Source organism: Dendrobates tinctorius, unplaced genomic scaffold (assembly GCF_039654945.1).
Source record: "Dendrobates tinctorius isolate UK_male_01 unplaced genomic scaffold, ASM3965494v1 ptg000011l, whole genome shotgun sequence".
Taxonomy (NCBI): domain Eukaryota; kingdom Metazoa; phylum Chordata; class Amphibia; order Anura; family Dendrobatidae; genus Dendrobates; species Dendrobates tinctorius.
The window spans coordinates 111,066,503-111,087,935 of NW_027361679.1; the positions used below are offsets into that span (position 1 = coordinate 111,066,503).

General features: G+C 42.2%; 1 protein-coding gene across 1 annotated transcript in view; it reads right to left on the minus strand.

The window, feature by feature from the left end:
• The window catches only part of ELL (elongation factor for RNA polymerase II), a 131,811-nt gene that overhangs the window by 13,529 nt on the left and 96,849 nt on the right, over window positions 1-21,433 (minus strand). Inside the window, exon 8 of the mRNA XM_073546153.1 lies at window positions 8,292-8,742. Within this exon, the coding sequence (XP_073402254.1) occupies window positions 8,292-8,742 (451 nt within the window). The remainder of the gene's footprint in view (window positions 1-8,291; window positions 8,743-21,433) is intronic.

Here is a 21,433-nt window from a genome sequence, read left to right on the forward strand (position 1 = left end):
CTTTGCACGGTCCTTGTGATCCAAATATTTTTCGAAATTAAATTCTTCATCAGTTGATGATGAGGGTGAAGATGTGGCAGGACGACCAAATTCTTCTTGTTCCTCCTGACTGTTCTGCAACCCTTTCATCCTTACTGCTATTTCAAACAGAGCTTCTTTTACTTTACTTAGCTGTTGATCATCTAGAAGAATCCGATGCATTGGGTCTACATAAACAGCTGCCAAAAGAATGTTATTTTGTAATAGTAGCTCCTCTCTCCGTTTCATTGATGTAGCAATGCCACTTGCAATTAACCCTCCTCTTTGGGACAGGCGAAATATCAGGTTCTTCCACTCCTTTAAGAAAATACCTGGAGATAAGTCCTCTGCTTGTAATTTTTTAGTCACTGTAAATGGGTGCTCTAGCAATTTTTCCAGCTCAGTCACCTGATTCCACTGACTTTCATTTAGCGTCAGTTGAGGGTTAGCCATGTCTACAAGAAAGGTTTTCAGTTCAACCAAGCGCTGAATCATTAAGTACTGCCCCATCGTGTGGCTTGATCAATAATTGCCCCTTTTCCAGCACGTCTCTTCAAAATTGAGTCAACTTTAGGGGTTCTGGCAACAGTAGCCAATTTTCTCACCTTGCCAATCAGTGCAGCAGCATGTCCTTCTTGCAGACTCTCTCTTATAGCCAGCTGTAGCGTATGCACAACACAGCGCATGTGATGAATGAAAGAACATATTGACACAGTTTCACCAAGATCATCTAAACTATCATGTTGCTGTTCATCTGAAGCAACTTCAGTTTGCTCCTCAGTTACAATACTGTGTTCCTTTATTTCAAACATTTCTGTGTCTGTGGACCCAGAATGTTCTTCTAGCTGCTGGTCACCATCATTACTCTCATTCATTAGCTTAATAGTACTTATCATATTTGAAGCATTGTCAGTTACGACAGAAAGAACTTGCTCTTTTTTAAGTTCATAGTCTTGCAGAACCTTTTGCACCAAGACCTGGAGAAACTCACTGGTGTGATGAGCTTTGGTGTCTTTTACTGCCAATGTCTTGGTAACTATTTCATTTTTGTCACAAACAAATCGGACATTGATGGCAAAATAGTTCACTCTGTGACGTGTGCAGGCATCCATTTTAAGAAATAGAAAGCGTCCCTTGAGAGTTTTTTTAAGTTCTTCCTTTTGTTTAAAAGCTTCTTCGATTACTAATTTTCTAATACTCTCTCTCTCCAAGCTTGCGGGCCATTTCCCCATTCAGACACATAAAAGCTGGTCGTGAAAATAATGAAATAGGCACACTATCCTTTACAACAAGCTCTATGATCTGTTTTTTAAATGTATCTACTGTCATTGTCACAGTAACTTTGTCACTGACAAAATATCTTGCAACTGATGGCTGCAAAGTTCTCTGCTCCTTTGTTTGGCTGGAAGAGCTGGGCACTGGTTAATTGGTTTGGATGCAGTCTTTCTCATCCAGTGCTTTCAGTACTTCTGGATGAAAGCGCTGTAAATGTCTCTTTAGATTAGAAGCTCTGGTAGGAGCATTTTTATCTTTGCCTGAATATGAACTCATCTTGGCTTCACATCATTTGTTTTCGTCTGGATCATTTGTCATACACTGACAGACATAATGTTTTCTATCTTGAGTGATGGTGAAATGTTCAAATACAGCTGATTTAATGTGATGCTTCTTTGACACTCAGGTTTTTAATTCTGCATTCACAATCCAAATGACAATTGTTTTTCCTAAAAACAATTGTACAAAATTATTGCCAGGTCGTACAACTGATATAGTGGTCAGTAATACTGTTATTATTCCTCATGTACTCACAGTTAACTGATGCAAAGTTTGTTGAAAGGATAATACTTCTTACAGTCTTCCTCTTCTGAGTAGCAGGCAGCTGTGAGATTCTTGGAAGACGCACACGTAGTATGATCTAGTCTAGAGGAGGAGCTTTACTACTAAGAATTTGCAACACATTTTCACTTTCAGTTTCATACATTGTAATTAGGGGGGTTGGGGCAGCATGAGGTTAACCAAGTATAAGATTAGATAAGGGCAGTGGAGAACAGTGACACACAAGAAGTAAGAAATGTCTCTCCAGTAGAACTGCTTATCACTGTTGTTCATAGTTTGATAGAACATATATATTTGAGTAACATTCATAAAATTCATATGAAAGTTCAATTATGAAATATGAATACATTTTTTTTTTAAAGCTGGAGTCGGTACATTTCTACCGACTCCAACCAAAACTAACTCCGACTCCACAGCCCTGATTTTACTGTCCCCTTTATTTTTTTGAATACACACACACAATCATTTTTAACCCCTTTCTGCCATCCGGCGTACTATCCCGTCCATGGGACCTGGGCCCCTATGCCCATGGACGGGATAGTACGTCTAGCGCGATCAGCGGCGCCCACGTGGTGAGCGCCGCTGATCGCTGCCGGGTGTCTGCTGATTATCACAGCTGACACCCGGCACAATGTGTCAGGGGCGGTCACGGACCGCCCCCGACACTTTAACCCCTTGCACACCGCGATCAAACATGATCGCGGTGTACCGGGGGTTAAAGGGAAGCATCGGCAGGGAGGGGGCTCCCTCCGTGCTTCCCTGAGCCCCCACGGCAGCGCAATGTGCAGCGCTGCTGCGGGGGGCTCCTTTCCTCCAGGCCCCCGAATCCAAGATGGCGACGGGGGCCTTCGGGGGCCTGAGGAAGCTGGCTTCCTCAGTGCCTGCAAAGCGCAGGCATGAGGAAGCCTTCTGCAGTGCCTGTGTCAGATCGCTGATCTGTCACAGTGATCTGTAATGTGACAGATCAGCGATCTGTCACAGGACAGTGATGTCCCACCTGGGACTATTTAACAAAGTAAAAAAAAAAAAATAAAAAGTGTTAAAATAATAAAAAAAAAAAAAAAAAAAAAAAAAAAAAAAAAAAAAATCGCCAAATAAATTAGAAAAAAAAAAAAAAATATTCCCCCAATAAATCCATTTTTTGGAAATAATAAAAAAAAACAAAACAATAAAAGTACACATATTGGGTATCGCCGCGTCCGTAATGACCCGCCCTATAAAACTGTCCCATTAGTTAACCCCTTTAGCGAACCCCTTAAAAATAAAAAACGAAGCAAAAAATAATGATTTATTATCATACCGCCAAACAAAAAGTGTAATAACGCGCGATCAAAAAGACGCATATAAATATCCATGGTACCGCTGAAAACATCATCTTGTCCCGCAAAAAACGAGCCGCCACACAGCATCATCAGCGAAAAAATAAAAAAGTTATAGCTCGCAGAATAAAGCGATGCAAAAATAATTATTTTTTATATAAAATAGTTTTCATTGCATAAAACCGACAAAAACATAAAAAACGACCTAAATGAGGTATCGCTGTAACCGTACTGACCCGAAGAATAAAACCGCTTTATCAATTTTACAGCACGCGGAACGGTGTAAACGCACCCCCCCAAAAGAAATTCATGAAACGCTGGTTTTTGTTCATTCTGCGTCTCAAAAATAGGAATAAAAAGCGATCAAAAAATGTCACGGGCCCGAAAATGGTACCAATAAAAACGTCAACTCGTCCCGCAAAAAATAAGACCTCACATGACTCGGTGGGTCAAAATATGGAAAAATTATAGCTCTCAATATGTGGTGATGCAAAAACTATTTTTACAATAAAAAGCGTCTTTTAGCGTGCGACAGCTGCCAAACATAAAAACCGCCATAAATAGTAAATCAAACCCCCCGTTATCACCCCCTTAGTTAGGGAAAAATAATAAAATTAAAAAAAAAGTATTTATCTCCATTTTCCCATTAGGGTTAGGGCTAGGGTTCAGATTAGGGTTAGGGGTGTGTTAGGGTTAGGGGTGTGTTGGGGTTAGGGTTGGAGTTATAATTTGGGGGTTTCCACTGTTTGGGCACATCAGGGGCTCTCCAAATGCAACATGGCGTCTGATGTCAATTCCAGCCAATTCTGAGTTGAAAAAGTCAAATGGTGCTCCTTCCCTTCCAAGCTCTGCCATGCGCCCAAACAGTGTTTTACCCCCACATGTAGGGTATCAGCCTACTCAGGACAAATTGCAAAACAATTTTTGGGGTCCAATTTCTCCTGTTACCCTTAGGAAAATAAAAAATTGGGGGCAAAAATATCATTTTTGTGGAAAAAAATGATTTTTTTATTTTCATGTCCGAGTGTTATAAACTTCTGTGAAGCACTTGGGGGTTCAAAGTGCTCATCACACATCTAGATAAGTTCCGTGGGGGGTCTAGTGTCCAAAATGGGGTCACTTGTGGGGAGTTTCAATAGTTTAGGTACATCAGGGGCTCTCCAAACGCACATGACACCCACAGACCATTCCATCAAAGTCTGCATTCCAAAACGTCACTGCTTCCCTTCCGAGCCCCGACGTGTGTCCATACAGTAGTTTTCTCCCACATATGGGGTGTCAGCGTACTCAGGCCAAATTGGACAACAACTTTTGCGGGTCCAATTTCTCCTGTTACCCTTGGGAAAATGAAAAAATTGGGGACTAATTGATCAGGTTTCTGGAAAAAATATGATTTTTTTATTTTCATGCCCTGGCATTATAAACTTCTGTGAAGCCCTTGGGGGTTCAAAGTGCTCACCTCACATCTAGATAAGTTCCTTAGTGGGTCTAGTTTTCAAAATGGGGTCATTTGTGGGGGGTTTCCACTGTTTAGGTACATTAGGGGCTCTCCAAAGGCAACATGACACCCGCAGACCATTCCATCAAAGTCTGCATTCCAAAACGTCACTACTTCCCTTCCGAGCCCCGACGTGTGCCCATACAGTAGTTTTCTGCCACATATGGGGTATCAGCATACTCAGGACAAATTGGACAACAACTTTTGGGGTCCAATTTCTCCTGGTACCCTTGGGAAAATAAAAAAATGGTGACTAAAAGATCATGTTTGTGGAAAAAATACGAATTTTTTATTTTCACGCCCGGGCGTTATAAACTTCTGTGAAGCACTGGGGGGTTCAAAGTGCTCACCACACATCTAGATAAGTTCCTTGGGGGGTCTAGTTTACAAAATGGGGTCACTTGTAGGGGGTTTCCACTGTTTAGGTACATCAGGGACTCTCCAAACGTGACATGGCGTCCAATCTGAATTCCAGCCAATTTTGCATTGAAAAAGTCAAACGGCGCTCCTTCCATTCTGAGCTCTGCCATGCACCGAAACAGTGGTTCCCCCCCACATTTCAGGTATCTGCGTACTCAGGACAAATTGCACAATAACTTTTGCAGTCCAATTTCTCCTGTTACCCTTGGTAAAATAAAAAAAATTGAACCTGAAGTATTTTTTTTATGAAAAAAAGTTAGATGTTCATTTTTTTTTTAAATATTCAAAAAAATTCCTGTGACGCACCTAAAGGGTTAATAAACTTCTTGAATGTGGTTTTGAGCACTTTAAGGGGTGCAGTTTTTAGAATGGTGTCACTTTTGGGTATTTTCTATCATATAGACCCCTCAAAGTGGCTTCAAATGTGATGTGGTCCTAAAAATCAAATGGTGTTGTAAAAATGAGAAATCGCTGGTCAACTTTTAACCCTTATAACTTCCTAACAAAAAAAAATTTTGGTTCCAAAATTGTGCTGATGTAAAGTAAACATGTGGGAAATGTTAGTTATCAGGTTTTTTGTGTGCCGTATCTCTGTGATTTAAGGGCATAAAAATTCAAAGTTGGAAAATTGCGAAATTTTCAAAATTTTCGCCAAATTTCCGTTTTTCTCACAAATAAACGCAAGTTATTTGAATGAAATTTTACCACTAACATGAAGTACAATATGTCACGAGAAAACAATGTCAGAATCACCGGGATCCATGGAAGCGTTCCAGAGTTATGACCTCATAAAGGTACAGTGGTCAGAATTGTAAAAATTGGCTCGGTCATGAACGTGCAAACCACCCTTGGGGGTGAAGGGTTTAAATTTAAAAAAAAAAAAAAAAAAAAAGGCAAATGGGCAGATGTAAAAGTTTGGGCACCCACGGAGATTTCTGTTCTCATAACGATGACCAAAATTTTTCGACCTTAATTAGCCTGTTAGGGTTATGGTTTGTTGACCATCAACGTTAGTCCAAGTGATGGAAAATTCCCAGCTTTATAAAAACCCAGCCTCCTCTAACCTTGTCACAAAAAACAGCAGCCATGGGTTCTCCTAAGGAGCAGCCTAGCACTTTGAAAATGAAAATGGTGGAGGTCCACAAAGCAGGAGAAGGCTATAAGAAGATAGCAAAGTGTTTTCAAGTTGCCTTTTCCTCAGTTCAATGAGGAATTCAATTTCAATGAACGCAGCTCGTAGCATTGCTAGAGAGACAAATCTGTACCCCCCCCGCCCCTTTTGACTGCAAAAGACCTTCAGAAATGTTTAACAGACTCTGGAGTTGTAGTACATTGTTCCACTGGTCAGAGACATCTGCACAAATATGGCCTTCATGGAAGAGTGATCTGAAGAAAACCTCTCCTGTGTCCTCACCATAAAATTCTGTGTCAGAAGTATGCAAATAAAATCTAAACAAGCCTGATGCATTTTGGAAACAAGTTCTGTGGACTAATGAAGTTAAGGAACTCTTTTGCCACAATGATCAAAAGGTATGTGTAGAGAAAAAAAGGGCACAGAATTTCAGGAAAAGAACATCTCACCAACCATTGAGCATGGGGTGGGATCAATCATGCTTTGGGGTTGTGTTGCAGCCAATGGTACAGGGAACATTTTACATGTACAAGAAAGAATGGATTCAATTAAATTTCAATTCTTGATGCAAACATAACACCATCTGTAAAAAAGTTTAATTTTAGTTGAAAAGAGGATTTCTTCTACAAATGGATAATTTAAACACATCAAAATCCACAACAGACTAACTCAAAAGGCACAAGCTGAAAGTTTTACAATGTCCCTCACAGTCTCCTGATCTGCTCATCACTGAAAATCTGTGTCTAGGCCTCAAAATAGCAGTGCAGGCAAGACGACCAAGGAATCTGACAGAACTGGAAGAATTTTCCAAGGAAGAATGGATGAAAATCCCTCAAAACAAGAATTGAAAGACTCTTGTCTGGCTACATTAAGCATTTCCAAGCTGTGACACTTTTAAAAGGTGGTGCTACTAGGTACTTTTTAAAAAATAAAAAGATGACTTTTTTTGCCTAAAATACAAAGGAAATGTCATTTTTAAATGTTAGGCCTTTTACAGATTATATAATCTACAACTTGCTTAACTGTTCACAATAGCAGTAATTTTGACCAGAGGTGCTCAAACATTTACTGTATACTCTGTACTATTGTTGAAAATTAGTAAAATTAAGTACTGTATCCCTTTCCAAATCCTCTTGAGTGAAGCATGGTTTAAGATTCCCTGCTTATTCCATTCCCCTTTATTGCAAAATATCCGAGGGAGCCTAGGTAGACAGGTTTGGAGAATGGCTGTCTGCTCAATTAGTGAGCGCTCCTAGGCTATGTTCCCACGTGGCGTTTTTGCAGCAGTTTTTTTTTTTGCCTTTTGTATGCAAATTTTAAGCTGCGTTTTACAGTACCAGCAAAAGCCTATGAGATCTCAAATCTCACGCGTGCATTATTTTTTTCCCCCGATTTGAAAAACTGTTGCGTTTTTGCAAATTGCAACATGTCACTCAGGTTTTTTTTCCAGCGTATGTGCAGCTTTTTTTGTTGCAAAAACGCAGGTTTTGCTGCATTTTTGATGCAAAAACCTTAAGGAAATTGCATCCTGATTTTTTTGGGGGCCACTAAACTATCAGCATGTACAAAAGACAACAAAAACGCAGTAAAACCTCCTTTTTAAAGCAGCTTTCTTTACTGCCAAGAGAGCAGGTTGTGCCAGGAGGAAAAAAAAAAATGCAGCAAAAATGCAACATGTGAACATAGCCTTACAGCTGTGTCTTGAGTACAGCTTTTCCTTACAGCCTGCCAATTGCCACAGGATCACTGGTCCAATCAAAATTAAATCCCACCATAAGAAGATTTTATACCTGTTACATAACATGCATGCAGTATGATGTTTATATCCCATTCCTTTTTCTTGCATTTATCTTAACACTGTGGATCCAGTATCATTCAATTGGCATTTAACTCCCTGGTTTTCACTTGAGATTAGCCCCCTTAGTATGCACAAAGACTTCTGAAGATGAAAAGCAAAGATTGTGGCCAACATCTGAAGTAGATGACTAGCTCACACTCCAGATTAGAGGACCATTTGTAGCCTAGATTGATTACACATGTTGATCCACGTGTCGTCGGCCATACTCACCAAGCACTATTGGAGAAGAGCCACTGTTTACGCCTGAGCTTTTGCTCAAGCTGCAGTTTTGTTTTCCTTCTGCTCCCTTCTCCTTGGTTCGATCTCGCTCCTTGTGCTTTCGGGACTTCTTTTTGGGCTTTGAACGTGTTGGGTTGCAGTTCTGTTTGGCCTCATTGAGACCATCTGTCTTTAGAGGAAGGCCCAGCCTCTCAGAGGCTTCTTCTCCCTCACAGTCTTTGGGTTGCGTATCAGAGCTGGAATCTGAAAGAGGTTCATGGGGTGGTGGAAGGTGGGAACTTGAACTGACTGCATCCAACGTTGGGGGAGCTGGTGAATCTTTTCCATTGGAAGAACTTAGCTTCCCATTAAAGGTGGGCTGTGATCTGTGCGTGAAGTGGGAAATACGTGGCTTCTTGTTGGCTAAAGGGTCAATGAACTCTGGATTTTGCTGAGGTCGTTTCTGAGGGCAGAAAATAGAGCAGCAGTCAATTACTTTTGTGTTTCTAATAATTATGCCACGATCTTATCTCATTACAGTCTCTATACACCAGTGCAACAATCAAGTAAGGGTCCCGTCACACTCAGCGATCTCGCTAGCGATCTCACCGATTTTGTGACACATCAATGATCTCGCCAGCGAGATCGCTGTGTGTGACGGGATCAGCGACCGGCCCCCCCTGCCAGTTATCGCTGATCGTGCTTGAGCAGCCTGGGCCGTTTTTCGATCGCTGGTCTCCCGCTGCCCAGCACGCATCGCTGCGTGTGGCAGCGAGAGACCAGCGATCAGCGACACTGGTTTCCAAGGTAAACAGCAGGTATCCAGGAGTCGCGAGGCTCCTGGATACCGGACGTTTACATTAGAAACCAGCGTCGCTGGTCCTGATCGCTGGGGCTGTCTATGTGACAGCTCACCAGCGATCAGCCTAACGATGTCCCAGCGATCTCATCATGTCGGATCGTTGGTGGGATCGCTGGGACATCGTTTAGTGTAACGGGGCTTTAGTCATTCTAAGTACAGGCAAGATGACAGATCACACAGTCTTATGGTGCCGTAGAAAGATATGGGCAATGTTTGCCGCTACCACTAGATGGCACTGCTCTACAAAACACAAACCTAGATCACAAGGATGAAGAATAAGGCTATGTCCACATGCAGCATTTTTGCACTGTTATACAAATAAGTGGATTTATTTTTCAGAAATCTCATGCACTTGCTTGGTTTTGTTTTCCTGACTGAACTTGAGAGCTGCAGCAATTTTTAAATCTACAGCATGTCAATGCTTTCATCGTTTCAGGGTTTCTATTCGCAGCATTATCAAAGTATTTTTGGTGAATATAACTATTAGACATGTACTGTAAATAACACATGTAATCTACTCACAAAAAAACCTGCAAAAAAAAAAAAAAAAAGCAAGACAAAAACTATATGAAAAAGCTGAACAGACATTTTGAATGTGGCGTTTTTTGCTACCAAAAGAGCACATTTTGGCTGCAGAAAAAAAACCAAAACAAAAACAACAACTCAGCAGTACATGTTGCAAAATGATCAGTTTTTTTTTTTCAATGTCCCAATATATTTTCATAAAAAAAAAAAAAATACATACACATACATATATATATATATATATATATATATATATATATATATATATATATATATATATATATATATATATATACATACACACACATATATTTCACATACAATACAGACCAAAAGTTAGGACACACCCTCTCAAAGCGTTTTCTTTATTTTCATGACTATGAAAATTGTAGTTTCACTCTGAAGGCATCAAAACTATGAATTAACACATGTGGAATTATATAATTAACAAAAAAGTGTGAAACAACTGAATATACTGTATGTCTTATATTCTAGGTTCTTCAAAGTAGCCACCTTTTGCTTTGATTTCTGCTTTGCACACTCTTGGCATTCTCTTGATGAGCTTCAAGAGGTAGTCACCGGAAATGGTTTTCACTTCACAGGTGTGCCCTATCAGGTTTAATAAGTGGGATTTCTTGCCTTATAAATGGGGTTGGGACCATCAATTGTGTTGTGCAGAAGTCTGGTGGATACACAGCTGATAGTCCTACTGAATAGATTGTTAGAATTTGTATTATGGCAAGAAAAAAGCAGCTAAGTAAAGAAAAACGAGTGGCCATCATTACTTTAATAAATGAAGGTCAGTCAGTCCAAAAAACTGGGAAAACTTTGAAAGTGTCCCCAAGTGCAGTGGCAAAAACCATCAAGCGCTACAAAGAAACAGGCTCACATGAGGACCACCCCAGGAAAGGAAGACCAAGATTCACCTCTGCTGCGGAGGATAAGTTCATCCGAGTCACCAGCCTCAGAAATCGCAGGTTAACAGCAGCTCAGATTAGAGGCCAGGTCAATGCCACACAGAGTTCTAGCAGCAGACACATCTCTACAACAACTGTTAAGAGGAGACTTTGTGCAGCAGGCCTTCATGGTAAAATAGCTGCTACGAAACCACTGCTAAGGACAGGCAACAAGCAGAAGAGACTTGTTTGGGCTAAAGACACAAGGAATAGACATTAGACCAGTGGAAATCTGTGCTTTGGTCTGATGAGTCCAAATTTGAGATCTTTGGTTCCAACCACTGTGTCTTTGTGCGACGCAGAAAAGGTGATCGGACGGAGTCTACATGCCTGGTTCCCACCGTGAAGCATGGAGGAGGAAGTGTGATTGTGTGGGGGTGCTTTGCTGGTGATACTGTTGGGGATTTATTCAAAATTGAAGGCATACTGAACCAGCATGGCTACCACAGCATCTTGCAGCGGCATGCTATTCCATTCGGTTTGCGTTTAGTTGGACCATAATTTATTTTTCAACAGGACAATGACCCCAAACACACCTCCAGGCTGTCTAAGGGCTATTTGACCAAGAAAGAGAGTGATGGGGTGCCACGCCAGATGACCTGGCCTCCACAGTCACCAGACCTGAACCCAATCAAGATGGTTTGGGGTGAGCTGGATCGCAGAGTAAAGGCAAAAGGGCCAACAAGTGCTAAACATCTCTGGGAACTCCTTCAAGACTGTTGGAAGACCATTTCCGGTGACTACCTCTTGAAGCTCATCAAGAGAATGCCAAGAGTGTGCAAAGCAGTAATCAAAGCAAAAGGTGGCTACTTTGAGGAACCTAGAATATAAGACATATTTTCAGTGGTTTCACACTTATGTGGAATTATATAATTAACAAAAGTGTTAATTCATAGTTTTGATGCCTTCAGAGTGAATCTACAATTTTCAGTCATGAAAATAAAGAAAACTCTGTGAATGAGAAGGTGTGTCCAAACTTTTGGCCTGTACTGTATATATATGTGTATGTATATTATACACACACACACACACACACACACACACACACACACACAGTATATATACATATGTGAAGAAAATCTGCCAACATTTTGAACATGAACTACTTCATGCTCCACGTAACGCTTTTTCTGCATACTATAAAGATAACCCCCCCCAAAAAAACCCACACGCAGCGCACTTATTTTTGGGAAGGGAGGGAATCTCAAAGCATCAAATATAATCTGTCATGTTAGAAGACATGGCTTACAGAGTACCAACACTTTTCACTCTACTCTCTTGTAATGTGTGACTGGTCCTTAACCCCTTAGTGATTGAGTCAATTTTTACAATTCTGACCAGTGTCACTTTATGTGGAAAGAACTCTGGAACGCTTCAATGGATCTCGGTGATTCAGAAAATGCTTTTCATGACATATTGTACTTCAGGATAGTGGTAACATTTCTTCGATATGACCTTTAACCCCTTCACCCCCAAGGGTGGTTTGCACGTTCATGACCGGGCCAATTTTTACAATTCTGACCACTGTACCTTTATGAGGTCATAACTCTGGAACGCTTCCATGGATCCGGTGATTCTGACATTGTTTTCTCGTGACATATTGTGCTTCATGTTAGTGGTAAAATTTCATTCAAATAACTTGCGTTTATTTGTGAGAAAAACAGAAATTTGGCAAAAATTTTGAAAATTTTGCAATTTTCCAACTTTGAATTTTTATGCCCTTAAATCACAGAGATACGGCACACAAAAAACTTGATAACTAACATTTCCCACATGTTTACTTTACATCAGCACAATTTTGGAACCAAAATTTTTTTGTTAGGAAGTTATAAGGGTTAAAAGTTGACCAGCGATTTCTCATTTTTACAACACCATTTTATTTTTAGGACCACATCACATTTGAAGCCACTTTGAGGGGTCTATATGATAGAAAATAAGCAAAAGTGACACCATTCTAAAAACTGCACCCCTTAAGGTGCTCAAAACCACATTCAAGAAGTTTATTAACCCTTTAGTCCCCAATTTTTTTTATTTTCCCAAGGGTAACAGGAGAAATTGGACCCCAAAAGTTGTTGTCCAATTTGTCCTGAGTACGCTGACGCCCCATATGTGGGAGAAAACTACTGTATGGACACACGTCGGGGCTCGGAAGGGAAGCAGTGACATTTTGGAATGCAGACTTTGAGGGAATGTTCTGCGGGTGTCATGTGCGTTTCGAGAGCCCCTGATGTACCTAAACTATTGAAACTCCCCACAAGTGACCCCATTTTGGACACTAGACCCCCCACGGAACTTATCTAGATGTGTGGTGAGCACTTTGAACCCCCAAGTGCTTCACAGAAGTTTATAACGCTCGGACGTGAAAATAAAAAAATCATTTTTTTTCCACAAAAATGATATTTTTGCCCCCAATTTTTTATTTTCCTAAGGGTAACAGGAGAAATTGGACCCTAAAAATTGTTTTGCAATTTGTCCTGAGTAGGCTGATACCCTACATGTGGGGGTTAAACACTGTTTGGGCGCATGGCAGAGCTTGGAAGGGAAAGAGCACCATTTGACTTTTTCAACTCAGAATTGGCTGGAATTGAGATCAGACGCCATGTTGCATTTGGAGAGCACCTGATGTGACCAAACAGTGGAAAGCCCCAATTCTAACTCCAACCCGAACCCCAACACACCCCTAACCCTAACGGAAAAATGGAAATAAATACATTTTTTTTATTTTATTATTTTTCCCTAACTAAGGGGGTGATAACAGGGGGTTTGATTTACTATTTATGGCGGTTTTTATGTTTGGCAGCTGTCGCACGCTAAAAGACGCTTTTTTATTGTAAAAATAGTTTTTGCATCACAACATATTGAGAGCTATAATTTTTCCATATTTTGACCCACCGAGTCATGTGAGGTCTTATTTTTTGCGGGACGAGTTGACGATTTTATTGGTACCATTTTCGGGCACGTAACATTTTTTGATCGCTTTTTATTCCGATTTTTGGGACGCAGAATGAACAAAAACCAGCGTTCCATGAATTTCTTTTGGGGGAGTGCGTTTACACCGTTCCGCGTGCGGTAAAATTGATAAAGCGGTTTTATTCTTCGGGTCAGTATGGTTACAGCGATACCTCATTTAGGTATTTTTTTATGTTTTGTCGGTTTTATGCAATGAAAACTATTTTATATAAAAAATAATTATTTTTGCATCGCTTTAATCTGCGACCTATAACTTTTTTATTTTTTCGCTGATGATGCTGTGTGGCGGCTCGTTTTTTGCGGGACAAGATGACGTTTTCAGTGGTACCATGGATATTTATATGCGTCTTTTTGATCGCGCGTTATTACACTTTTTGTTTGGCGGTATGATAAATCATTTTTTGCTTCGTTTTTTATTTTTTAAGGGGTTCGCTAAAGGGGTTAACTAATGGGACAGTTTTAAAGGGCGGGTCGGTACAGACGCGGCGATACCTAATATGTGTACTTTTATTGTTTTTTTTTTTTTTATTTCCAAAAAATGGATTTGGGGGAATATTTTTTTTTTTCTATTTTATTTGGCGATTTTTTTTTAAATTATTTTAACACTTTTTTTATTTTTTTTTTTAACTTTATTAAATAGTCCCAGGTGGGACATCACTGTCCTGTGACAGATCACTGATCTGTCACATCACAGATCACTGTGACAGATCAGCGATCAGTCACAGGCAGTGCCGAAGGCTTCCTCATGCCTGCGCTTTGCAGGCACTGAGGAGGCCAGCTTCCTGCTGGCCGCCAAAGGTCCCCGTCGCCATCTTGGATACGGGGGCCTGCAGGAAAGGCGCCCCCCCCCCCCGCAGCAGTGCTGCACATTGCGCTGCCGTGGGGGGCTCAGGGAAGCACGGAGGGAGCCCCCTCCCTGCCGATGCTTCCCTTTAACCCCCAGTACACCACGATCATGTTTGATCGCGGTGTGCAAGGGGTTAACGTGTCGGGGGCGGTCCGTGACCCTGACACATTGTGTCGGGTGTCAGCTGTGATAATCAGCTGACACCCGGCAGCGATCAGCGGCGCTCACCACATGGGCGCCGCTGATCGCGGTAGACGTACTATCCCATCCATGGGCATAGGGGCCCGGGTCCCATGGACGGGATAGTACGTCTGATGTCAGGAAGGGGTTAATTTTTGTGCCCTTAAATCACAGAGATATGTCACACAAAATAGTTAATAAATAACATTTCCCACATGTCTACTTTACATCAGCACAAATTTTAGAAACAAATATTTTTTTGTTAAGGAGTTATAATTAGTTGAGACTGTCACACAGCTGGGACACATGCAGCTGCAGCGCAGAGCAGCCGATTATCGGGAGGGCTACAGGTATCCAGGTTCCCGATGCAGCTATTCAGGAAGTGCTATAGCTATTTGGATAAGGAGTTAGCTGAAGTTATTCGCTCATCCCCAATTATAAGAGTAAAAAGTTGACCAGCGATTTCTCATTTTCCCAACAAAATTTACAAAACCACTTTTTTTTTTTAGGGACCACATCACATTTGAAGTGACTTGGAGGGGTGTACATGACAAAAATACCCAAAAGTGACACCATTCAAAAAACTGCACCTCTCAAGGTGCTCAAAACCACTTTCAAGAAGGCTATTAACCCTTCAGGTGCTTCACAAAAACTAAAGCAATGTAGAAAGAAAAAAACAACATTAGGGTGTGCACACACTGCAGATTCGCAGCAGATTTGGTCCTGCGGATCCGCAGCAGTTTCTGCATATAATGCTGCACAAAGTTTAATAATGGCCCCAAAAGATGCTCCATAGAATATGCCCCATATGCTGCTCCATAAATGTTATGGCCCCATAAGACGTTCCATAGATTATGCCTCATATGCTGCTCCATAAAATGTTCCATAGATTATGCCCCCATAAGATGCTCCACTGAATATGCCTCCATATGCTGCCCCCATAAGATGCTCCATTGAATATATCCCATAGATTATGCCCCCATATATTGCTGCTGCCACTGCTGCAGGTATTAGGGTAAAAAAAAGAAAAAAAAAAAAAATATACCCCTCTTGTCCCTGGGGGACAGGTACCGGTGTGCTGAGCAGGCGGAGACACCGGCGCGCTATGGGGGACAGGTGTCACCGCTGGCTCAGGACCCGGCACCTGAAATATTCACTTGTCCCGGTTCCAACGCTGCTCGACGCTGTCTGCCCGCCGGGTTCCTCTGTCAGTGACTGTTTAGGCAGAGGGCGCGCACTAACTACGTCATCGCACCCCTCTGCTGTTTGAACGTCACTGACAGAGGGACCCGGCGGGCAGACAGCGGCGAGCAGCATTGGAAGCGGGACAGGTGAATATAGCATATACTTACTTTCCCCTGGCGCGTCTCTGCAGCCCCGTTCTCCCTTCCTTCCTTCAGTGGTCACGTGGTACCGCTCATTAAAGTCATATATATGCACATATTCATGACTTTAATGAGCGGTATCATGTGACCGCTGTAGGAAGGAAGGGAGACCGTGGGACAAGCAGGGGGCTTCAGAGACCACGCCAGGGGGGGGGGGGGGTCAGTATGATGTGACTCCCCTACTCACCTACCACCTGCCTATATGACTCAAGTATAAGCTGAGAGGGGGACTTTCAGCCCAAAAAACTGGGCTGAAAATCTCCTCTTATACGCGAGTATATATGGTATTTTATTATTTTTATCTAAGTGGGTGACAAATGGAGGCTTGATTCACTTTTTTTGTATTATTTTGATCACTGCGATAGGGTCTATCACAGTGATCAAAAAGAACAAATAGGAAAAACCTCCTATTGTTGCTGGGTACTCGCAGGCAGATCTCGTCGGGTGCACTGCACATGTGCTCACCATTTTCTTTCAGGAAGGGGACGTGGAGGGCCCGGGGATGGTGGAGGCACAGTGGGTGCTCGTGGGACCCCCAATAAATTGAAAATCTGACTTTATTTTAATCACAGTTAGTCGGTGAATAACAGCGATCACGTGACAGGGGACTGTAAAAACAGACTTGAATCACGTTTTCCAGGGTCTCAGTTAACCCCTTTGTAGATGACATACACAGCTAGCCTTGCTGTTCCATTGTGGGCGAGCTACAGTACCTGAGCAACTTCTGTGGGTTGTACAGTAGGCACAACCTCATGCTACTGTACTTCTAGGGGTGAGGGCAATGACAATGCAAAAATGAAAAAAAAAAAAAAACAGACAAAAGGAATGAGAACAGAGAAATGGTCTGTGGTCACCACCTGCATAATCACTCCTTTATAGGGGTTGTCTTGCTAATTGCCTATCATTTCTACCTGTATTCTGTATCATTTGCACAACAGTAGGAGAAGTTGATTCACAATCAGTGTTGCTTCATAACTGGACAGGTTGGTTTCAGAGAAGTGTGATTGAATTGGAGTTATATTGTGATCAAGCGTTCCCTTAATTTTTTTGAGCAGTGTATAACATTACAGGCACTAGATTCTGTGATGGGACATCACATATGGCATTCGGACTAATTCCCTGGATCGGAGTCCAGAAGGAATTTTTCCCCCAATTTGGAGCAATTAGCATCAACATGTTAGGTTATTGGGTGAACCTGATGGACCTGTGTCTAGTTTCAACCTTAAAAATATGAAACTTACTTTTGCATGATTTTTACACAGTTTGGGAAAAAATATATAATTTTTTTGATATATACACTACCGTTCAAAAGTTTGGGGTCACCAAGATAATTTTTTGTTTTTCATGAAAACTCATACTTTTATTAATCAAATGAGTTGCCAAATGAATTTAAAATCTAGTCCAGACATTGACAAGGTTAGAAAAAAAGATATTTGAAATAATTTTCTCCTTCAAACTTTGCTTTCGTCAAAGAATGTTACCTTTGCAGCAATTACAGCATTGCAGACCTTTGACATTCTAGCAGTTAATTTTCTAAGGTAATCTGGAGAATTTTCACCCCATGATTCCAGAAGCCCCTCCCACAAGATGGTTTGGCTTGATGGGCATTTTTTGTGTACCATACAGTCAAGCTGCTCTCACAAGAGCTCAATGGGTTTGAGATCTGGTGACTACGCTGGCCACTCCATTACAGATATAATACCAGCCGCCTGCTTCTTCCCTAAATAGCTCTTGCTTTGGTGTGCTTTGGGTCATTGTCCAGTTGTCGGATGAAATTGGCTCCAATCAAGCGCTGTCCGCAGGGTATGGCATGGCGTTGCAAAATGGAGTGATAGCCTTCCTTATTCAAAATCCCTTTTAATTTGTACAAATCTCCCACTTTACCAGCAACAAAGCAACCCCAGCCCATCACATTACCTCCACCATGCTTGACAGATGGCACTCTTTCAGCATCTATTCAGTTGTTCGGCGTCTCACAAATGTTCTTCTGTGTGATCCAAATACCTCAAACTTGGATTTGTCTGTCCATAACACTTTTTACCAATCTTCCTCTGTCCAATGTCTGTGTTCTTTTGCCCGTATTAAACTTTTCCTTTTATTAGTCAGTCTCATATATGGCTTTTTCTCCACCACTCTGCCCTGAAGGCCAGCATCCCGTAGTCGCCTCTTCACTGTAGACATTGACACTGGCATTTTGTGTGTATTATTTAATGAAGCTGCCAGTTGAGGACCTGTGAGGAGTCATTTCTCAAACTACAGACTATAATGTACTTGTCATGTTCCTCAGTTGTGCAGCGGGGCCTTCCACTTCTCTTTCTACTCTGGTTAGAGCCCGTTTGTGCTCTCCTCTGAAGGGAGTAGTACACACTGCTGTAGGAAATCTTCAGTTTCTTGGCAATTTCTCACATGTAATAGCCTTCATTTCTAAGAACACGAATAGACTGTGGAGTTTCACATGAAAGTTCTTTTTTTCTGGCCACTTTGAGAGTTTAATGGAACCAAATGTAATGCTCCAGATTCTCAACTAGCTCAAAGGAAGGTCAGGTTTATAGCTTCTCTAATCAGCCAAACTGTATTAAGCTGTGCTAACATAATTGCACAAGGGTTTTCAAAAGGTATTCTAACCATCCATTAGCCTTCTTACACAGTTAGCAAACACAAAGTACCATAAGAACACTGGAGTGATGGTTGTTGGAAATGGGCCTCTAAACACCTATGAAGATATTGCATTACAAACCAGACGTTTGCAGGTAGAATAGTCATTTACCACATTAACAATGTATAGAGTGTATTTCTGAATCATTTAATGTTAGCTTGGAAAAAAACGGCTTTTCTTTCAAAAAAAAGGAAATTTCTAAGTGACCCTAAATTTTTGAACGGTAGTGTACATACATACTTATACAAGAGAAAAAACTGGAACAGCACAATAATTCAAATACAGAGTGCCAGGCCTCCAGGCAAAAAGTCCATTACTTGCCCCAAACTCCAATAGTTAAAAAAGAAAGGCAGCACTCCATGAATTCAGTAGTTCAAAAAAGTGGATTTAATTTAGACCCACAGGTCTGGGCAACGTTTCGGCTCACACAGCGCCTTTCTCAAGCTTGCGACATGTGGGTCTGAATTAAATCCACTATTTTCAACTACTGAAGTAATGAAGTGCTACCTTTTTTTTTTTTAATATATATAATTTTTTTTTATTAGTCCCCCAGGAGGACTTTAACATGCAAGTTCTTGACTGCAATAGTAAAACCTGGCAGGGCTTGACTCTCAGTTGGCCTAAAGGGCCTGTCACACTAAGCGATATCGCTAGCAATATCGCTATAACTTGTGACGTTATAGCGATATTGCTTGCGATATCGCTGTGTGTGATACTTACCTACGACCGCTCCCCCGCTGGTTATCGCTGATCGGGCAAGAACGTCCTGGACCGTTTCTCGTCATCAGCTTCCTGCGGCGCTTCCTGTGGAGAGACGAGCATGGAGCTGGGCGGGAGGACGTCAGGATCGCCTAGTGTGATAGGCAAGTAGCGACCCCCGACCCCTGCAACGTCGCTGGTGAGATCTGCCTGTGTGGCAGCTCACTAGCGACCACTCAGCGATGCACCAGCGATCCTGAACGCGTCATATCGCTGGTCGGGATCGCTGGTGCATCGCTAAATGTGACAGTACCTTAACAGGCTCTGCTCCCGATGGGGTCCGATAGGCTGTAGTGTATGGCAGGAGTTTATAAGGACTCCGGTTGCCATTGCAACATATCAGCACTCACAATCTTGCTGTGGTGGCGATGATGGGCTGATAGAGGCCTTAGCTTTTCTTTTGTCACATTCCTGATATGCCACTGTAAAGGGGGCTTTACACATAGCGATATCACTATCAATATCGCTAAAGCGTCACCGATTTTGTACGCAGCAGCGATATTGCTAGGGATATCGCTACATGTGATACCTACCTCCGACCGGCTCCCCCCGCTGGTTATTGGTGATCGCGCGTCCATTTCTCGTCGGCGTCTTCCTGCTGGCGCGACGCGGGTGGAGGACGTCATCATCGCCGCGTCTGACAGGTAAGTAACGACCGCTGCTGAGATCTGCCTGTTTGGCAGCTCACTAGCGACCATTTAGCGATGCACCAGCGATCCTGACCGGGTCATATCATAATAAATTTTATTTCTATAGCGCCGACATATTCCGCAGCACTTTACATTTCAGAGGGGACTTGTACAGACAATAGACATTACAGCATAATAATAATCACATAGATCATAACAGATACCAAGAGGAATGAGGACCCCGCTCGCAAGCTTATAATCTATGAGGAAAAAAAGGGAGACACGAAAGGTGGGTGGTAACAGTTGCCCTGATTGTATGGACCAGCCATAGTGTTAAGTGTGTAACAGTACAGACACAGAGGGCAAATGGATGCATAAAGCATGTCGGAACATGATGCGGGGAACCTGGTTATGGTAAAAACTTTTGGCTGTGCCACACAGGGATAGATTAGGTTAATGTGTTGAGGCGGTAGGCCAGTCTGAATAAATGAGTTTTCAGGGCCCGCTTAAAATTGTGGGGATTGGGGACTAATCGTATTGACCTGGGAAGTGCATTCCAAAGAATTGGCGCAGCACGTGTATAGTCTTGGAGGCGGGAGTGGGAGGTTCTGATTGAGGATGCTAACCTCAGGTCATCAGCAGAATGGAGGGCGCGGGCAGGATGGTATACTGAAACAAGGGAGGAGATGGTCGGGATCGCTTGGGCATCGCTAAATGTAAAGGGGCCTTTACTCTGGACTGTGGCATACGAGAGATTAAACATTGGGGATGTACGGGAATGCTCATCCTAGTAATTACAGCAGGAGCCCGGCGGTATCTAACTTGCTGATCACACGGGTATAGAAGCTGTATATCCGTCAGAGCACTAAGTGACTTGTGTGGATATGTCAAATAGCCTTAAGGGGTTAAGCGCGTGTACCGTGCCGCAGCCCGGTACACACGTAATTCTACATCATTTATACAAAGCATAAGAATATGACACTACCTATACATCAAACTCCTATGCTACACAAAAATACTCAAGCTGAAATAAAAAGCATGTTAAACAAAACAGTACGACGACCTGTGATAGGGGAAGGGGATTGGAAAGAGGGGGTAGGTAGGGGGAGATCACAGGCCCAAAGCTTTATTGAAAGACTAGATACATAAGGGGAAAGTGGGGGAGGAAAAGGGGTCTAGTCCTTGTCCTCATCCTCCAGACCATCGACGATGGAATAGTCTCTGAGCAGGCTGTGGATCAGCCTGCGGCAGTCCTGGATGGACATCCTCTTCCCTCCTCAAGACGAGCCGGTTCCTGGCGACCCAAATAGCATCTTTGAAGCAGTTCATAAGGCGTCAAGCCTCCTGGATGGCTCTGACAGTATGAACCCAGGGAAGAGTCCATA